At 35.9% G+C, this 22,133-nt stretch overlaps 1 protein-coding gene across 2 annotated transcripts; it reads left to right on the top strand.

Annotated features, from left to right (window-relative positions):
- The first annotated feature begins 224 nt into the window (after positions 1 to 224).
- Positions 225 to 21,039, top strand: LOC123699579 (F-box only protein 11). Of its 2 annotated transcripts, none has more exons than XM_045646561.1 (14): positions 225 to 626; positions 9,018 to 9,258; positions 12,127 to 12,294; positions 12,522 to 12,726; positions 13,179 to 13,425; positions 14,081 to 14,305; positions 14,701 to 14,945; positions 15,221 to 15,547; positions 16,054 to 16,248; positions 16,399 to 16,704; positions 17,095 to 17,275; positions 17,612 to 17,759; positions 17,901 to 17,999; positions 18,343 to 21,039. In XM_045646561.1, the coding sequence occupies exons 1-14, from the start codon at positions 530 to 532 to the stop codon at positions 18,470 to 18,472; spliced, it is 2,814 nt and encodes a 937-aa protein (XP_045502517.1). In that variant the 5' UTR covers positions 225 to 529; the 3' UTR covers positions 18,473 to 21,039. The 2 variants fall into 2 exon arrangements, with proteins under 2 accessions (XP_045502517.1, XP_045502516.1); XM_045646560.1 differs by having other exon boundaries at positions 12,112 to 12,294.
- The last annotated feature ends 1,094 nt before the right edge of the window (positions 21,040 to 22,133 follow it).

The raw sequence follows: 22,133 nt of genomic DNA, 5'->3' as shown, positions 1-22,133 counted from the left end.
TAATGCGAGTTGTTTTTAAAGACCAAATGTACAATCCATTACATCCATTTTATTTTTTATTTTAAACTATACTAAAACTATTAAATTATATGAGCTAATATTAAAAAAAAATCAAATACGTTAAAACCACAGTTAAAACATTTCAATTGAATTTTGAACGAAAAAAAAACCACCACAGACAGACTTCCCACAGGTGGCGGTAGTATAGCCAGCGCCATGTTTGATCCGACGGCGGCCATATTTTACTTACAGAGAGTCGCCCTTTGCTATTTAGGGAAGTGTTAATTTTGGTCATATTTTAGTGAATAATGGTTTTTATGAGTTAATAGTATCATTTTTAATATCAGTGATCAGTGCGCTTTATGAAATATAATAAATATCTTGCCAAACTTTGACTGATGTGGAGTTATCAATATTTCCTGTTTCGGTTCCCCAATCTATTCTAAACAGAAAATGGCCGACGGTGTTGGTGCGGGTGTCTCCTTTGTTTAGGCTGATTTCCAGTGAAAATAAAAGAGTTAAAGAAATAATGCCTAGTGCCTCGTTTTCATCTTCGCGTTCTTACGTCCGTAGATCGCGAAGAAAAGGCGGACATAGGATACCATTACCATCCAGGACACAATCAAGTAAGTTATCCGGGTCGGCTGATGTCGAACCAAGATTATTATAAATGGCCCATTACAGGTCTTACTGCAATCTGCGTAGATTATATTCAATTATCATAAAAATACCATCAAAATGTTATCCCTTGAACTATAAATAACATTTCAAAACACTTATCGATTGTAGTAATCATAGAGTTTGATTGTAAATCATATTCAGATCATTATTGTCCCCGTATGTTTGGAATGCATTATTTTTTAAACTACATACATTTTAACAATGATATTGTATAGCGCATTTCAGTGACATTTTGCGCAATATGAGTATTGATTTGTAAGGTGAAGAGTTATTTTATATACAATGACGAAACAGCTGTTCGGAACCATCAGATAGATTAGTACCTAGTTAATGTTTTGTGTGGTTAAAATATGAACAGTAGGTACTATACTTCATATAACATTTTATTTGCACTCATTGTCTTTCTTATTAAAATACATATTAATCAGCATGCTTATAAATGTTTATAGAGTTACATTACCATAATTTTCTTCTAGCCAAAAAAAAAGTTATGTAGGTATAAAGTAATATACCATTGTCCTATCAGTCCTTGATTTTTTATATAGTAAAATAGCTTTTTTTTTTCTTCATAAATACAGTACAGTACAATACAGTCCAATGTTGTATGTTATCATTTAATCCAAAATAATATGATAACATGCAATAGTTTCAATAAGTTTAAATGAGCAAAAATTTTTTTTTATTATTTAAGTAGGCAAATGAGCAGGTCACCTAATGGAAAGTGATGCCCGCTGCCCATAATCATTTGTGTTGTTAGGGTCACCGTGAATGTGTTACTTATATTGATAAATATTATAATTACTGCTATATTAGTCAACAAAGAACACATTCAAGACATATTTCCAATATTGTAATAGGTATACACAATTAGTTTTCAATATTAAATATGAACCTTAAAGTTTGACCTTACTCTCTCATAGCTTCAGGTACAAAAATCTCAATTTTTTCTATTATTTATATTTAAATGAATTTTTTCTTCAAAATCCTGAACTCACAAAACTAATTGTATAATAACTGTCTGGTTAAAAATTGTTAACATGTGCATATTTGGGAAAGTAGGATCATAATCTTTCTCATAATTTGTTTCTAATGTGGTATAAAAAAAAATATGTATATAAAAATAGGTTGTGACTTTTTTGAAACCCATTAGTTTGTGTTTAATTTGGATTTTGTAATGTATTCTTAGTGTCATACAAGCTTGTTCTGTTTATAAAAAATAAAGATTTTATTATTGATATTTGAAATTATATGATAATCTTTAGAATTTGCCTACTAATACGTTTTACTTCTTTGTTCACAATATTATTTATTTATGAAGTGAGATAAAAATTATTATGGTTTTTAATGCCTATTAGGGGCCATCCATAAAGTACGTCACACTAATTTCATGAGTTTTTGAGTCCCCCCCCGTCCTTGTCACAGGTGGTCACATTTCTGAGACCCCCCCCCCCTCCCTAGTGTGACGTCACATGTTTTGCAATTTAACATCGAAAAATTATTAAATTAAAACAGCAGTTCCGAAATTAGTCTTATTTCTATTTAAATTAAGTACTTTTTTAGGATATCAAATATTTGAAACAATAACAAAAAATAAACTAATGAATAAATATAAATTGTCAACCAAACAACTTAAACCGTATTGCCCTTAAGATAGAGTTGGACCACAGATCACAGAAACTAAAGGGAGATATGGTTAGGGGGCGGGGCCGGTGTCGCAGCAATATGCCCAAAAAAAGAACACATGCTGTTTGTTGCATTCAGTTGACGTTCGACCGTCGGCCGGGTATTATTTGACAATGCCGTGTTGTTCCGTTAAAGTTTGTAAAAACCGAAGTGAAACCAGCAACTTTAAGTCAAATGGAATCACATACCATCGGTAAGTAGTGAAATTATACGATTTTCTTACTAAAATATCAAAAACAATATTACGTACAGTGATTCTTGGTTTTAATATGTGACAGAACGACAGACACAATAATTTATGTAAATAGTTTACAATGCTTCTTCTGTACGTGACTCTATTCAAACGCGGAGTTCGAATACCGCAATGTATAATGAACATACTAAAGCTAACAAAACCGTTCGATCGTGTAGTACGGCCGTGTAGTAAATTTTTATGAGACACCAGGTTTCGTACTCAGCGCAAGCGATTGGCATCTCTCTAGATCTCTATGAGTTGGACATATTTTTTAGTTTAATTTATATTTCCAATTACGCGATTAGTATTTTGAAATGTGATGTCACGAAACATAGGACCCCTCCCTCCCCTTGTCACACCATGTCACACTTTGTCGACCCCCTCCCCCCCCTTTACATGTGACGTACTTTATGGATGGCCCCTTACCAGAACCATAAAGAAATAATGATACATCAAATGGCACATTCTACTTTTACTACAATTATAACAACAATAAGAGCTAGCGCGTAAGAGCAACTTTTGTCTCCGCAACTATTTCGTCTCTTCCATGGCTAATAAAAAAATGATCCCGGGAAGCGCTTCGTGCGCGCACTTACTAGCCCCTTACTAGGCCACAGAGTTGATGGGAGAGACAAAATATATTTGCGGAGACGAAAGTTGCTCTTGCGCGCTAGCTCTAAACTATTGTTTTTCAGTTTTATTCTAATATTATTTAAATGAGTAGTGAAAATTTTCACGAGTAATATTTACTCTAAAACAATTTCAGAATATGAATAGTTAAGCTATTAAGAAATCAATTAAAGCATGCAAAAAGCAAGCTTTGATGGTTAACTTTGGAATAACAATTATTATTAATACTTCAAGCAACATACTAATAAACAGAGATCATTTCTGTACTAAACTTATATGAATATTTTGTATAATATTGCATACATACTTGTATTTGTTTCTACAATATACAAACATATGTACATACTTCAGTATCATCAAGTAGGTCAAATGTCTTTTGGCAACAAATCAAAATTCAAAGAAAGTGGCGTTTTCTTTAAAGTTTTATTGAATCATAGGACAAAATTGTGTTTAAACTGCAAAATGATTTTTACAGAGAAATTTTAATAGTTATTAATTTAATGTGTAGTTAACTTTCTAAAAATAATACTTTAAATGAAATAGGATAAAATATTATTATAATTTACATTTTATATAATAATTCTGAAAACTGTTGCATCACTTTACTTCACACAGTTTACTAAAAAAAGTTGATTTCCACCATCTGTGTCTGTATGTATCTTCAAAATTACACAACAGGTTTTAGTATTTAATAAGGTCAAAACTTTTTGACAACCTAATTATAATTAGGTTTTCAAAAAGTGGGCGGAAGGCTAGTACTTTAATAAAGCATACTGATTGAAGAGCTATGCTAGTATGAGAAGTGTGTTTTAAACCTCATGGAGCAACTTTTTGTATTTTTTAAGGATTGGGTGTTTGATTAATATCTAATTTTAATTGTTATAAATAATATTCAAATAAATAAGTGACTCTTGATTCTCACAGATTTTATATAAAATAAATGTCTTTATAGATATTTTTAATGATTCCAACACATTTACTATTTATTTATAAACTTTTATATTCTAAAATAATGATAAAAAATCAACAAAATTGGATATTTATAATTATATCCTTAGGATCGTCTCCCAAAACATGTTAAGATCAACATACCCAATTCAATGTTTCATACATAGTTTTGCAATATCTGAAAATAATTATACTATGTATAAGAATCAAATTCTATACCAAAGAAATTAGTCATTCTCTGAAACAAAATAAAATTTAACATACAAAGAAAGGGAAATCATAAAGAATTTTTCTATTTGTACATACTACATAATAAAATGAATTATGGAATTAAATTAAATTAATTAAGTTTTAAATGATTTGTTATTGTCTTGATCCATTAAGCATATAGTTTTGGAAAAGGTTGTTATAACTAGAGAAGTAGTAAAAAGTTAAATAAATAAAATAAATAAAAAGCCCATTTATTCTGAACTAAAAACTTATACACTATACTTACATATTATATTTTCTTATACACTATACAATTATAAAATTATAAAATATCTCTTAGTTCAGTGTGCCGTTTGGCATAGGCCTCCTCCAACATCTTCCACTGGATTCTGTCCCTCGCTACTCTTCTCCAGTGTGGACCCGCTGTCAGTTTTAGGTCATCCTCCCATCTTGTTTGCTGACGACCTCTGCTGCGTTTGCCGTCCCAGGGGCACCAGTTGGAAACAGTAGCGCTCCATTTATTTTGTGTGTCTCTAATCATATGGCCGGTCCATCTCCACTTTTGTTGGTCTATACGTCTAAGTATATCAGTTACTTGGGTTTTCTTTCTGATTGTGCTACTTCTCACTTTGTCCCTTAATTTTATTCCTACCATACTCCTCTCCATGGCTCTTTGACATCGCGCTAGTTTCTCTCTGTGCAGTTTAGTAAGTGACCAAGTTTCGCATCCATATATTATAACCGGGAGAATACAAGTGTCAAATACTTTTCTTTTAATTGTCATACTAAGTCCGTTAGATTTCACGATTTCTTTGAGTGACCAATATTTCTTCCAACCATTAGCTATTCTTCGATTGATTTCTTTTGAAGTTTGATCCTTGTGGCAAATAATCTGGCCTAAGTATATATATTCCTCTACATATTCGAGAGTATGGTTATCTATCTTTATAGGTGTTGGTTTGGAGTTTGTGAGCAACTTGGTTTTATCTTTATTCATTAATAGGCCGACTTTAACACTTTCTTCGTTGAGTGATTTTAACATTTCTTCGAGTTTTGTGGGATCGTCTTCAAACAGAACTATATCGTCTGCGAATCTTAGATGGTTAAGTTTCACGCCGTCAATGTTCAGGCCGAAGCTGTCCCAGTTCATCTTGCGAAAGACACTCTCTAAAACAGCTGAGAATAGTTTCGGTGATAGAGGGTCTCCTTGTCTTACTCCCCTCTCTATCCCGAAACTCTTCCCAAGGAATTCGAGCTGTATCCTTGCTTTACTATGCGAATAAATGCTCTTAATGATGTCAATATATTTAGTAGGTACGCCCTGTTGTTCCAGACTCTGCCATATTGCACTGTGACTTATGCTATCAAAAGCTTTAGAATAGTCAACGAATGCCATATACAATGGTTTATTATATTCTTTATATTTTTCCATAATTTGCTTCACTGTATGTATGTGGTCTAAAGTAGAGTATTTTTGTCTAAATCCCGCTTGCTCACGTGGTTGGTTTTCATCAAGCTTTTTGCTTATCCTACCCAGTAAAATTTTAGAGAAGACTTTGTATATGTTCGACATCAGACTTATGGGTCTGTAGTTGCCTATGTCTTCTTTGTGACCCTTCTTGAATATAAGAATGATGTATGACTGCTTCCATTGTGTTGGAATTATTTCGTTAAATATTGAAGTTAGTATTGGTAATAATTCGTTAATAGTGCCTTTCAGAAGCTCGTTAGAAATTTTATCTGGCCCCGATGCTTTTTCTGTTTTCTGGCTGTAAATAGCTTTTTCTATTTCACTGGGAATTATATCAGGTTCTGGTTCGATTATTTGCTTAATGTCATTTCTATGTAAGTTTCCACTGTTTTGAATTTTGTCTCTATTTGCATATAGGTTTTCGTAGAATTTTGTGGCTATTTCGGAAATATGTTTTCGTTGAGTTGAAGGACGTTTATTTCCAGTTCTAGAATCGTCATTAAGTTTAGGTATCCATTCCTTATTTATTTCTTTTAATTCGTTGAATGCTTTCTTTACACCTCCTGTTCTCTTTATGTGGTTTTCCAAAGCTTGTTGTCGTATCGCCTTTCTATCTTTTCTTATGTTTTCTCTAATTTCCTTGCTAATTTTAGTTATTAAATGTAAATTTTCTTTTCTTGGTTTGTTAGAAAGTAGTTTTTTCCTTTCTTCTATTAGTTGTAATGTTTGATTCGTTAGGTTGTATTTATTGTTTTTAATATTCTTGGGTTTTGCTAAATTTAGTTGTTTTTCCAATATTCCATATTTTGTCAGGACATCTATATTTTGGTCTTCAATTGTCAAGTCTTTAGTTGCCTTTTTAATATGTTCGCTAATATTTTTAAGAGTTTCTTCGTTAAATTGCTCTGATTTTTGTGGTTTAATAAATTTTCTAGGTGGTTTTGTTACATTTAGTTTCATAATGCTTCTTAACATACGATGATTTGTATTAAAGTTAAATCTTGACAAAACTGAAATATTGGAGAAGGCATTTTTGCAATTTGTTGCCATGTAATCGATCTCATTTTTATATTTGCCATCGGGGGAGATCCAGGTCCATTTATTTTTCGTATTTTTCTTGTAAAAACTGTTTAAAAGCGTAAGGTTGTGCTCCAATAGCAGTTCAATTAAAAGTTCACCGTTTGGACTTCTTTTACCGTGGCCAAAGTTACCTAAGACGTGTTCTTCCAGACATTGTTTTTCACCTACTTGAGCATTGAAGTCACCCATTAGTAGTATGTTGTTAGAAGAATAATTTCTTAGTGTTTTTGCTAGCTCTTCGTAGAAATGGATGGTATCTCTTCTTGCTGCTTGCTCAGTAGGAGCATATATTTGAATTACTGACCATAATTTACGGTATCCCGGTATGTTGATATTGAGGATGGCAATTCTGTCGGAAATTCCAATAAGTTCATGGATATGTTGTTTCAATGACTTCTTAATTAGGAAACCAACGCCCCTGTGACCGGCTATTTCACCTTTATGGAATAAGATGTAGTCTTTACGTTCTTCTATTTTTTCTTCTAGTCGTCGCATCTCACTTATACCTAGGATGTCCCAGTTTATGCTTTCAAGGGCTTTTTCAAGCTCTTGGAGACTTTCTTCAGTTCTAAGGGTTCTAGTGTTTAAAGTAGCAATTTTAAGGGTTTGGGTTCTTTTTGTTGGAGGGTGGTGGTCTACGTCTCCCGCGGGGACCAGCCGTGGTGGGAGGCATTTTGTTTGTTGAGTTTGAATACTTGTTGATGTAGTTTTCGTCAGTTTTCGGTGCTTTCTGTCAGTAGTTAGTTTTTTGAAGTATTTAGCTGAGGGTCCGATCTCGCTCTTTCAACATAGTTTAGTATATTCGGTCTAACAATGTCTCTTGGTTGGGTTTTAGGAAGTAGCTGTGTTGGTGTTCGATTCTTGAACGATTCCTTTGTATAACTTTTCTTCTGTGTTTTTGGTGAATCCGAGGATTCCCTTTTTCTTTTCTCCCTGTTTTCTTTCGGCTTTTTCACTATAAGTTTGTCGTATTTTATATAAGCAATGTTACCTTTCTTTTTTTCTTCTTCGACCAGGGGTTGTAGCTGTTTACGCTTCTCTAGGATTTCTTTGGGGAAATCTTTTTTGATGTTGATGCTTGGGGGAAGTTTTGGTTTGTTTATGAGTATCAGATGTTTTTTCCATAAGCTTGCGATGGTAACAACAACTGGTCGGTTTTTGTTTTTAATTTGATGTCCGATTCTGTACACGTTACATATTTCTGAAATGCAGATTTGTACTCCCATATCTTCTATGATTTTCCCAATTTCCTCTACTAATTCCGTTTCAGATTTGCCCTTTTCCTCAATACCAAAAAAGACTAAGTTGTTCTTCCTTTTATCTTTTTCTGCAAGTTTAAGCTTCTGTTCAAGTTCTGATATCTTAGTTTTGAGATTATTGTTTTCCTCGATAATAGTTTTCATTTTTTGGTCTATCATGTCCATAACGTTCTTAGTTACCGAGAGCGTTATAAGTTCCGCTTGTTTTTCCAGCTTCTCGTCTATTTTAAGTAAAAATAATTCTAATTTTTGTTCCATTATATGGGGAAATTTGAAGTTTGGTGCGGTATCCCTGTAGTAATTTTCTGTATGGTAACACTGACGCTGTTGTTGACACTTGGCAGTGATGGAATGATGACTTTAGGTTGACAAGCGACAGCTGTCACTTTTAGTCCGTTATTTATTTTGAGGTTAAAGAGAAGATTTTAGTTTTATTATTGTAGTTTGATTACTTGCAATGTGATCCTTCTTAAGAGTATTGTAGACATATATTTCCATAGAATTGCACTACACGGCACAAGAATAGAACAGTTTGGACACAATTTTTTATTTGTTTTCACGGAGCTTGTTGATGTACGTTTTGACAGTTAAGTCACCGACGACCGTTTAGTAAAAAGTTACTCTTGTTATTGTTTTTATCTCTCTGAGTTATTTGTTCATTGGAACATCTGTTAATAATAATTTACACAACATTTTATGAGATTTATAGATTGTAATTGTTACATTTGAATTTTAGGTAGCTTTAATTGACACAAAATCGTGCGTACTGCGTACGTACGGCCGATGGATATGGAAAAACAATAAATTGAGATAATTGCAGGCGAACCATGTGAATCGGTGCCGTGCCCGAACAACGTGACAGGCAGCGCGATGGCAGCGACGGCGTGCGCGGGGCCGAGCGGCAGCGGCGGCGGCGGCTCGCCCCCCGTGCCCGCCGCGGCGCCCGCCACCACGGCCGGCCACCACAGCCCGTACGACCTGCGGAGGAAGTCGCCGCCCGCGTACCACGAGCCCGGCCCCTCGGGTGCCTGCTCCTTGCCCGCCAGGAAGAGACCTAGGACGTGAGTACTTGTGTATATTGTCAAATGTTGAACAGGTTTACGTGCGCCGTGTAACATTGAGTTATAATTGTACGTACTAACATAATATTATATCGTTATGAGAATGTTGGAGTGATACTTCCCTACGCCAATCTGAATTTTGCCTCCCAAGCTTTTGTACCTACATTAAAACGTGTTTGCCTGTTATTTAGAGGTTTTTAAGCAAGAGACTTGCTCTTATTATATTTATCACAAACAAGATCAATACGACATAATAATGACAAAAAAGGAATTTACAATAATTATTATGCAGAGGCAAAAATATTTGAATCACACATCACAAGGTTCTTTTTCTTTTTTTTTTTTCATTGTATAAGACCAGGCTCGGCCCAGGACTTTTTCAGAAACCAGAAAGTTGATTTTAATAACACCAATAAAGTTGATTTTGTCGTTTTTATATTAACCGTTAAAACATGTTATTTAGACTGGCGATGGATATAACTTTCTATAATATTATGCTAAATGTTAATTTTTGGCAATTATGTTATGGACGTGTTGCAAATATACAGGCATGTGTACCTTCATGCTTCATTATTATGTTTCTCGTTTCCATAATACTCGGGTACCACCATAAGGACGGTACCCGGATCTTTGGAAGGCTTACGTGGGGACACGGATCCAACACGCAGAGGCCCTTTGAGAATTTTAATGTGTTGTGGGACACCAGCCGCAGCCTGCCCATAACTGCACTATAGAGATACAGCCCTGGGCAGTCCGCGGCCGATGTAGCACTATTGTGAGAAATGGATGCAAAATAAACCGGGCTATGGATTGGGATGCTAAATGGACTGGTACTGGGGACTATGGGAAACTATGGCACCTGCCTTTCTACTAAAAGAAAGTAAAAATATGTTGGCAGGTGGTGACTCGCCCTCTCACTGTATGGGCCCCCGAAATAAGTCGCTGCAATAGTGCGACAAGGGGGCAACATATTGTGAGCAGCTAAGGGTGGAGAGGCGTCCCTGGACTTTAAACTCCGATCACGCGCTCCCTGAGGGTCCAGCATCACGTGCCCACTCGCCACTTACGCTTCGCATCCACCCTTCGAGCTAAAAGCTCTCGCGACTCCACTCTGGCCGGCCGGTTAAGGCAAGCCAGAGGTGGGGGTCCTGTCCTCGTCAGGCTTCACTCCGACCGGCCGGTGAAGGCAAGCCGGAGATGAAGACAGGGGCCTCCCCCGGGAGCACTCGGTTCCCGCGGGGTCGCTACTCCCCGACACCCCGCCACAAGGTGTCCTGCGGGTTGACTGATTGCACGGGTGGAATATCTGTTGTCACGTAGACAACAGATATTCCAACCGTGGGCGATGGGGTCGTCACATCCCTACGCCCTCATTATTATTATTATTAGTACGGATAATGATACTTGGCAATCTGTCGGCCTTTGCGGTGTTGACTCGATACATCTTTTATTCAATGTATTCTTATGGTTATGACTAAATTGTACTGACAGTTAACGCGTACTAACTGTTTCATGCGACTTTCTTTATGTTTATTGGATACAGTCTTGCTGGAATAAGGGAGAATGTTGCGTAACTATCTAAATGTATAATAAATATATACTTCGTCGTTGTTCGTCGTACACACGAAGAGAAATTATTAAAATATAAAAGTAATCAATGTAAGTGAAACAAACAAACTAAGAATTCTACTACAATGAAGATTCTTTATTTGTAATTTATTTCTACAAGTACATTTATTTATGTATGTATTCCTGTACACCGCAACACCCATTTGTTTTGATAAATATGCATAACTGAATACAATTATTATTGCCTTACCGAAAACTCGCAATAATGTAAGGATGTACCTAGGTATTTTGTAGAACTGCGCCAAATTGTTAGTTTCACTTCTATTAAATTCAATAATATATTACATAACTGAAAACGGCAATGGCAATGATTATCCCCTGTGCATTTCAATATTTCAACTTGCAATATCTTAAATATATGCTATTTTATCAAGAAAAACTTTCGGAAATAGGAAGTGATCGGAAGTAGCCATACCTATTAGGTACTTACGGTTCTTAGAAGATTGATAAAGAATTAGGGTCACATCTTTTCCAGCTAGTATCTCAAAAAATAACTGTGCTGTCACTGCATGAACTGAAGGTAAAATTGAATTCAGCTCATGTCAAATAATATCGCTACAATATTTTCGGAAGAAGAATATTGTGTCCACATATTAGGTATATGAAGTTGATATTATGTCCTTCAATTAATTTTTTTATTAATTATGTACAATATTAACTCGTGCTTTGTAGCCTTAATAATTAATAGTTCTGTTTTCCTGCTACGCACGCCGTTACCATACGACAATTTATGATATTATTTTTAATATTATTCGTAATTTTTGTCCTAATAAAAAATTTCATAGTGGACCTGTCATTCATTCGATGCATAAATAAAACTAAAAACAAATATTTTATTTTGTCTGACCAAAATCATAGTATAGGTAGGTACTTATTAGATATTAAATTATTAATACATATAATATCCATCCATCGAACAAGTATCACAAACGAAAGTAGGATTTGCAAAATTATTTATTGTTAAAGAAAGTGTTTCAAGCAATTTTACGCTTGGACTGAGCAATGGAAACGCACCAACAATTTTATATACGTAATTTGCCATTAATTATTACTTTAATTTTGATTGTATTTATTTTATGCTATTGAATTTTCGGGTTCCCGTTAATGATTGTACGCCTGCGGGTTTCAACAGGTGGTATTATTGAGTTTAATCGCTATCTTCTAATCTAAACTTCGTTAAATCGTTCGAGATAGAACAGACACGATATCGGTCTCGGTTATAAGTGTTGTCATTTGCAGATCGCTGTCACAGGGCGTAGATGTGTGCAATGTGTCGCAGTACCTGCAATATGAACTTCCGGACGAAGTATTACTTTGTATACTATCCCATCTCACCGAGCGCGACTTGTGCCGCGTCGCGCAGGTCTGCAAGCGGTTCAATACAATCGCTAACGACACTGAACTTTGGTAAGCTAATCATATTTACGTTCTTTAAATTGAACTAGCCGACACGGAAAATTGTAGCGACTCTAATAGGAAATCACGTACACGCTAAACTTAGAACATCAATGAATATAACAGACTTTATACTTTCTTTTTCTAAAACATTAACCGTTTATTTTAACGATTTATTAAGGTAGCTCTTAGAAATTTTATGTTCAGACCTGGAGATAGATGTTTGTTTTTCTCAATAGGAAAAGCCTGTATCAGTCGGTGTTCGAATACGATACGCCGTTAATGCACCCCGCACCGTGCCAGTTTGAGTTCGTAGCGCCTGACGAGTGTGAAGCCGACAATCCCTGGAAGGAGAGTTTCCGACAGCTATATTATGGCCTCCATGTGCGACCTAATTATCGCCTCAAGAAAGACTCTCGTATAAAACATTTTAATACTATAAGGGTGAGTCGGTTAATGTTCTGATGCAAAAAGTAAAATAAACAAAATCCCTACAAAACGGGTGTGTAATAAATAGAGCAATCGATAATTAATTGAATAACATGGATTAAAATTTTTTCTATAATTTTATTATTATTATTTGTGGTGTCTATAAAATACTATGTACATGTAATTTCATTTTTCATTTAATATCCAAATTACATTTATTGAAGTATCATCTAGTTTTTACAAAATTACAATAAGGAATTGACTGACTTATTTCCATGTCAGTAGTAATTTGATTAAAATATTACCATATAAAAATAAATATACTAGACACTTTACTGTTACAGGATTAATTTGGATAGTTATTATCTTTATCCATAAATTGTTGTATATCTTTTTAATAATTTCTATGATACTGTGTTATTTGTTGTACATATCCATATGAGTAACTCCAATGTCTTTAATTCCAGGCGGCTCTCGAGTACGTGGAGGAGCGCTGCGGCGGCGGCAGCGGCTCGGGCGCGGCGAGCGGCGCGGGCGGCAGCAGCCCGGCGGTGGCGGGCGCCAGCACGGGCGCGTGCGGCTGCGGCGCGGGCGCGTGCTCGTGCCGCCGCGCCGCCGCCTCGTCCGCCGGCCCCGCGCCCGCGCTCGTCTTTGTACACGCGGGACTGTATCAGGAGGAGTGCCTCGCTATCGATACGGATATACAGCTTATCGGTACGCTTCTTTATAATCTTCAAACCTCAAACTTTCCTGAATACTCGTTGTGATAGGCTTTTATGAATATTTTTTATTTTAATACAACCTATATAGGTTGTCTTAACATAATATGTTAAGACACAATTTTGTGCATTATGCAATTTGCATTGCATAATGCATAACAGAAATTATTTACTGCTTCAATGTTACTTATTTCCATAAGGTTCTAGTTTGTGCTAAGAATGATGTTACACACTTTATAAGCTTTACTGTGTTAATGGTATTAAGATTGTTCCATGTGATAAAAATTATGCTTAATGATTAACACAGTGGTTACTAATTAATACTTGGAATGAGGTTATATTTATAAAAGTATTTATTAGAAGAACAATGCTTTAGTTTTAGTTGTCTATCCAACAGCAGTATTATTAGTGTATGTAGATCTTTCGCATTGATTTAATTCACGTTTGATTGATATAATTACATCATCAAAAGTGTGTTATGATAAAAAATCATTTAAACTATACAAAATGTTAAGCGCCATCCTTTGACTTAAACACAATCACAATTTTATATTAATATTGCTAGGATTGTCACTGATAAAGTTAACTAAGTAATATTAATACAACAATTATTAGTCTAAAATGTTAACTAATATCAAATGAATGAGTAGGTTGCGCGGCGGGCAACGTGGCCGAGTCAGTCGTGCTCGAACGCGAAGCGGAATCAACGCTCACGTTCGCTGAGGGAGCGTCGCGCGCGTACGCGGGCCACATGACGCTCAAGTTCTCGCCCGACGCGACCAGCACGATGCAGCACCACAAGCACTACTGCCTCGAGGTGTCCGACAACTGCTCGCCCACCGTCGACCACTGCATCATACGGAGCGCTAGTGTCGGTGAGTGGTTAATTAAAATCATGTAGGGTAAATTTTTATTGTGATTTGGTGTATGAGGTGTGATAGGAAATAGCATTAGATTAAATTAATTTGTATCTCATTTGCTTTTAGATAATATTACATAATATGTGGTGTAAACACTTAACATGCTTTTCAAATGTTGTTTTTCGTCTTTTACAAGACGAGTAAATTAATCTTATATTAAAATAATTGTACATCATTAAATTAAACAATGAATAGATGCATAAATTTTTGGTTACTTTTTCGTGCATAAATATCAGATTTATTCTTTTCACATGTGCACCACGCACGTGAATCTTCAGACTTCAGCTAGTAAAACACAATAAAAACCAACTCTTTATAAAACAAAAAATAACCATATAATTTGTGAACAGTTGGCGCCGCAGTATGCGTATCGGGCGCGGGCGCGAACCCAGTAATCAAGCACTGCGACATCAGCGACTGCGAGAACGTCGGCCTGTACGTGACGGACTACGCGCAAGGCGCGTACCAAGACAACGAGATATCTCGCAACGCGCTCGCCGGTATATGGGTGAAGAACTTTGCCAACCCGATCATGCGCCGCAATCACATACACCACGGGCGCGATGTCGGCATCTTCACGTTTGAGAATGGACTGGTAATTATCTGTTTTGAATTGTGTTGTAAAATTGATGTTTGGTGGTGTATAATAGTGCATTAGAGTGATAGTGGAAATGAACAGCACATTATTTAAATACGCAACTAAGCTTATTACTTGTTAAATGTGAACATATTCCACATTTTACTATTATTATACCATACAGTTTTAACTTAACATACTTCACAGGCTACATGCAGCACTAAGCCAGAGCTACTTTACGTCATATTGTGTATGTTGAGGACTGTGAAATTTTAATAAACATATTGTTACAGGGTTATTTCGAGGGGAATGATATACACAACAACCGAATCGCTGGTTTCGAAGTGAAGGCGGGCGCGAACCCGACGGTCGTTCATTGCGAGATACATCACGGGCAGACGGGCGGCATCTACGTGCACGAGTCGGGCCTCGGCCAGTTCATCGATAACAAGATACACTCGAACAACTTCGCGGGCGTGTGGATCACGTCCAACAGCAATCCGACCATACGCAGGAACGAGATATACAACGGCCACCAGGGCGGCGTGTACATATTCGGCGAGGGGCGCGGTCTCATTGAGCACAATAATATTTATGGGAACGCGCTGGCTGGGATTCAGGTAACTTATAAATTTTAATTGTTCTGATGTCCTGCCCCTGTACCATTATGTCTTAAAGCAGTATTATTTCCAGTGTCAGAAAAATGACAGCGCTATAAAAATAGTCTAACGCCATCACTTTCGCACTCTGGAAGTAATCTTAATATATATAAATCTCGTGTCACAATGTTTGTCCTCAATGGACTCCTAAACCACTTAACCGATTATAATAAAATTCGCACACCATATGCAGTTGAATCCAACTTGAGAGATAGGATAGGTTTTATCCCGGAAATCCCACAGGAAAGGGAACTATGCGGGGTTTTCTCTGAAAACGCGGGCGAAGCCGCGGGCGGAAAGCTAGTATTGTTATAAGACTTGTGTCCCTCCGTTTGTCTTGTTAAAAGTCCTTTTTTGAAAACAAAATGTATATATATTGCATTGTTATTATTATAGAAATGTAATAAAATATAATTAGTAACTAGAATTTCAAATATCTATATAGTTAATTTTTTCGTTGTTTTTAGATTCGCACAAATAGTGATCCAATAGTAAGGCACAATAAAATTCACCATGGACAGCATGGTGGTATATACGTGCACGAGAAAGGACAGGGTTTAATAGAAGAGAACGAGGTGTATGCCAATACGTTGGCCGGAGTGTGGATCACTACCGGCTCTACACCCGTTCTTAGGCGTAATCGGATTCATTCGGGAAAACAGGTAAGGTTTATCTTCATTATGAAAAAATAAAGTATATAAATTACATTTGTCGAAAATTACATTAGACAATTTTGATTTTACACATTCATATAGAATTTAGATACCTAATTTTCTTTGTCTATCTACAATAATGAGTTTTATATATTTTAGGTTGGCGTGTACTTTTATGATAATGGCCATGGTAAATTAGAAGACAATGATATATTTAACCATTTATATTCTGGTGTGCAAATCAGAACAGGGAGCAATCCCGTAATTAGGGGCAATAAGATATGGGGAGGCCAGAATGGCGGAGTTTTAGTTTATAATGGCGGTCTTGGCTTATTAGAACAGAATGAAATATTTGATAATGCCATGGCCGGGGTCTGGATAAAAACAGACTCTAATCCCACCTTAAAAAGAAATAAGATATTTGATGGTCGCGACGGCGGCATATGCATATTTAATGGAGGAAAGGTAAGTGTTTGTTTGTTACTTAATGCAAAATGAATCTCATTTTGCTTTCGTAATTACTTTTTCAATAAATTTTTCAAATAATATTTATATGTCTAAAATCAATAACTTACATATTATAATATTCTGTTTTCACATTTTTATTTTCTGACTTATGTGTGCTATACATATACTTTCTATTTAAATATGATTTACCGTTAAATAAATTAGCATACATTTTTAAACAAATTCCATATAAAAAAAACAAACTTTATGAATTATTAAGAGCACAACTTTCACAGAGTGTCCTCTAAGAGAGAAATAACTTGGCAAATAATACTTTATTATTCATTTTCATTCATTTATATTTCATTTGAAATAACGAATATCGATTAACATGCAATAATTCAACAGGGCATACTAGAAGAGAACGACATATTCCGCAACGCGCAAGCGGGCGTGTTGATATCGACGCAGAGCCACCCGGTGCTGCGGCGGAACCGCATCTTCGACGGGCTCGCGGCCGGCGTTGAGATCACCAACAACGCTACCGCTACGCTCGAGCACAATCAGATATTTAATAATCGGTTTGGAGGTGCGTATCCTGCTTTATCCCCCATTATATACATAGAGAATTCAAATTAATTACTTTGTGGTGGGTTATATGCAAGCACTGATTGGAATTTGTTAATTCTTTAAAATTTTTGAAAAGTTTGGTGACCAGCTATTTTAGCCATCAACAATCTGTGTTAATGCAATCAATGTCTTTAAATTATTATTACATACTACAAAACGTAAGAGATTTTGGGCAACACAGAACACGCACATGTACCCACCATTTATTCGAACTTTAATGTAAAATCTCTTAAAAAAAAACAGTATTTTATATGCATGATTGACACCTGACTAATCGTAACTATTCTATACACAGGTTTATGTTTAGCGTCTGGCGTGTCGCCGCTGGTGCGGGGCAACAAAATATTTAGCAATCAAGATGCCGTCGAGAAGGCGGTCGGCGGCGGCCAGTGTCTCTACAAGATATCTTCCTATACATCCTTCCCTATGCACGATTTCTATAGGTAACTTGTCCTAAGCAATTACATTTTGAAGACATGCTAAGATGTAAAAATGTTGTGGATAGTTTCTAATTTATAGTTGGAAAGTTGTAATTATAATTATTAAGCATTCATGATCAGTAAATAACGTAACATTAATTTCAGATGCCAGACGTGTAACACGACAGACCGCAATGCAATTTGTGTTAATTGTATTAAAACGTGTCACTCGGGACACGATGTTGAATTTATACGCCATGACAGGTATGTGTTTACAATACCCATTTCTTTTAACAGAAATTCCAAATTAAAGTAAAATATCTAAGTGCTAGCAAGACTATATCATAGTTAACCTAAAAATACTTTAATAACTTTGTAAGAGAGTGAATTGTAACAACTATAAATAAAATTATTGATTTCGACCCAGATGGATCAATATGCACAACTGGGTGATTGTGTGCCTGTTAAAGCACACAATCGGGTGCCTAAACATAAATATAATAAGACTGTGAAGTTTTAAAATATGTCTTATGGAGTACATTCATTTCATTCATTCATCCAACATTTGTATATTTTGAAGTATCTCTAATACGCACTCGTATTGCAGATTCTTCTGCGACTGCGGCGCCGGCACGCTGTCGAACCAGTGCCAGCTGCAGGGCGAGCCGACGCAGGACACGGACACGCTGTACGACTCGGCCGCGCCCATGGAGTCGCACACGCTCATGGTCAACTGAGCCGCCGCGCCAGCCCTCAGCCCCTCCGCGCACGCGCCGTGTTGCATAGCGTCGTCCGGCACGAGTGTGTGTCATGTTGCATAGCGTCCGCGTCGTCCCCAACGAGAGTGTGTCATGTTGCATAGCGTCGTCCCGTACGAGAGTGTGTCATGTTGTATAACTTCCCAGATGGGTCATGTTGCCCAACTAGAGTCTGTCATGTGGGGTAACGTCGTCCCCTACGAGAGTATGGCATAGCGTCGACCCAGATGGATGTGTGTCGTGTTGCATAGCGTCGTCCCAGATGGGTGTGCAATGTTGCATAGTATCGTCCTAACTGTGTGTCATGTGGCATAGCATCGTCCCCCACGAGAGTATGTTATGTTGGATGATGTCGTCCGAACTTCGTGCATGACACGCAGTTAGGCATAATGTCGTCCCAGCGGTTACTTTAAATGATAATTGGTGATAAAGGCAATGAAATAGATGGTTACAATGTATTTGATATCACAAGGGAATTGATATGAAGTTGAAATGGATAGCACTTTTCGACATTGGAAAAGGCAATAAGTACTCTGGGAGGGCAAAAGTACCTATAGACAAGATAATTGTGTTTTGAATATTGTCATTAATATGTATTAATCCAGCATTGTTGCTCAATTCAGTATTTTGAATGAAAGTACTAAATGAACTATATTATACCACCACCTTTTTACTAATGTTATTTGTTTCGAATATCTCATTTACAAGACACTTACTGGATTACTTTTAAACATATTGTATGGCAAATACAAAATGCAGATATGCAATAATAAAGCTTATTGCACTGGCATGAGGGCTATTTTCTCTCGCTAATAGAATTTCATTGAGTATTATGTTTTGATAAAATGAAATCCTCTTAGTTGAAGTTATACTATACTTTTTTTCATAGCCCTAACCCAGTCCTGGGACAAATTTTATAGGAATTGATGGGATTTTGTGATGTGATTGCAACATGACATTGTACATACACTGATTATATTTGTCTCACAGTCATTCTATTAATGTAATTTAGATTTGATACAATGTATTCTTTCGGTTTACTTTATTATTGTATCTTCAATGAAATAAGCGACACTGCCTGTTGAATTCTAATTAGTACTAATATATTATATAGAAAGGATTTCCACTAAGGTACAAGATTTGCTTGCTCGTTTTACACGGATTTATGTTAATAGAATGACCGTGAATCACGCGTTCATCTAAGTAATAAGTCATTGAATGTCGCGCTCTAGCTATTATTTTTATTACCTAAAACTATTCACATTTCGCCGAGTCGCTGATTCACAAACGGTTGTGCCCTAGCGTTCATACTCAACATGAATATTTTGTAAATTTAGACGACGAAAATTATATCATTCATTGTGTCGCTACGCTAATTGTATATGTAGGTGTGTTTTATCGTCGGTACTTAATTATGTATTTCGTCATGTAGTATCGTGCATTCCCAATTTGTAATCATACACCATAATCTCAAAATCACGTTGATATTTAGAATATTTGTTTGATTTATAAGATGTACTGATAGCGATCTTTATATTGTAATAGGTGTACTGTAGGTCAGTAATCATGGGAAGATGTCGTTTTTGTTTTAGAACGATCGGAGAGTTTTTTCGTTTGTAAAAGTATTATCCAGCGACTGTGCCAGTCAGGATTGCTCACTGTAATATAACATTAAGTATTTTTTAACTATTTGACAAGATTTCTTTTTTTTTTTTACAATGGAGCATTTATTTTTAAGCTTTCCTGACATTAGGGGTTTTCTGCCGGTTTTAGTTAATAAAAATATGAATAAATGTGGGAGTGTGGTGTAGGGCGGGCGCGTTCGGTTTCCACTCTCGGCTAGGAGTCCGCCTCGCCTAACTAATTCGGCGCTCCTAACGTGCTTGTAAATATTTATGTCACACAATAATCGAAAATGTAGTTATTAATGTATTTGTATCATTATATTTTTATTATTGATCACAATATGTATGTTTAATTATAATGAATTACGTACGTCATGCTCAGCAATGGATCGCGGGAAGCGCACGAGCAGCTAGTTAGTGTATATTGTAATACAAGTGGAACGAAGTGCGCGTTCACATGAAAAGATCTTAGGTACAATTGTTAATTTAAATGTATTGATATCGATCGAGAAGCAATGTTAAGATAGAAGGAAGTCGCCGCGAGCGACAGGAGTGCTATAGCGGTAAGTTTATCGGATAAGCTATGAAAATCTAAATTACTCTGTAATCACTATTGCAAGTTTCCAATCGTTCAATCGTCTCCATAGCACGGTATGTTCTGAATCTGCTTTTTTATAATTCTCAATCTGTGATCATCGCTAATTATGTAAGAGAAATAATTTAGTTCATCACGTACAGAATTTATAAGACTTATTATTGTACTAATTCAAAATTATTGTGGCGGCTTAATGTAATTGAATGTGAAATTGTTATTTATTTAATTGTCAGTATGTTCTTAATTTATTAAATTAAATCTGGATATTATGTTTATACCTGAGAATACCACTGTAAAAGCCGTGATATACATCATATAATATTATACATTGGAATTTTATTTACCCTCCTTCTAAAATTGATTTCTCCACACACTTGAAAACTGTAGTAGTAAATTATTTTGAGGTATTATTAAAATTATAGTATAAAACAATTACAATTAAATAGTGTCTGTATATTGAATTATATACTACCCCGAGGTTTTACCCGCATTGCTCCACTCCTGTTGGTCTTAACGTAGGTAATGATATATTTATAGCCTCTATCTTTCCTTGATGAATGGGCTATCTAATACCGAAATAATTTTTAGGAGAAAGAAATAGGACTAGTAGTTCCTGAGATTAGCGCGTTCAAACAAACAAATTTTTCAGCTTTATAATATTAGTATAGAATATAGATATATTAGCGGCGCCCCGCGGTTTCACCCGCGCCCGGGAATAAGCTTTTCCTTCTAATCCTAATCTTCCTGTGGGAATATTGGTATAAATAGCCTAAGTTACTCCTCATAACAACAGCTATCTATCAGTGAAAGTTTAGTCAAAATCGGTCTAGCCGTTCCTGAGATTAGCCGGAACAAAGAGACAGACAAAATTTGTAAAAATTGCTATTTTAGTACCTATATTTGAAGTGCATCATCCATATGCATTTAGTAACAATTTGTTATTTCAATAATAAAAACAAACACTCCAATTTTATAATTGGTATTTGGTATAGATTAAAGTCTACACGTCGATCTCTGGTACTAATGAACTGATTTATATTCTACTTATTACATTCTATAGCTATCTGGCCAACATAATAGCTTTACATATCTAATTAAATATTGAAACTAGAAAACTGATGCCAAAAGACAACTATTCGACCGGTGAATTCGCGCTACGATGGATAATGCGCGTTTCCCCGCAAGTAGCGTCACTAACGTAACATCCATCCATCCATTTTCACAAACTTTCGCATTTTTAATATTAGTAGGAGACAGAAGACTGCGATAACATCACGTTCGGAAAAGATTGCCTGTACAGTGTACAAGCGAATAAACGCGAACTAGTCTCGGGCACCAGCTTCTATATTACTAGGAATCTAATTAAAGTTTGACAATATTGAAATGAAAAAGAGCGCTATCTTATGTATTACATCCACCT

Source organism: Colias croceus, chromosome 18 (genome assembly GCF_905220415.1).
Source record: "Colias croceus chromosome 18, ilColCroc2.1".
NCBI lineage: Eukaryota > Metazoa > Arthropoda > Insecta > Lepidoptera > Pieridae > Colias > Colias croceus.
Note: the sequence above shows the minus strand (reverse complement) of the source record. Positions and strands in the feature narration are given on the sequence as shown.

Bases quoted from the DNA above. Each gene is read 5' to 3' on its own strand.
- LOC123699579 (XM_045646560.1), top strand. From the start codon at position 530: ATGCCTAGTGCCTCGTTTTCATCTTCGCGTTCTTACGTCCGTAGATCG. The intron at 14,306-14,700 runs GTGAGTGGTTAA...ATTTGTGAACAG, and splicing joins CATACGGAGCGCTAGTGTCG to TTGGCGCCGCAGTATGCGTA. The intron at 15,548-16,053 runs GTAACTTATAAA...CGTTGTTTTTAG, and splicing joins ACGCGCTGGCTGGGATTCAG to ATTCGCACAAATAGTGATCC.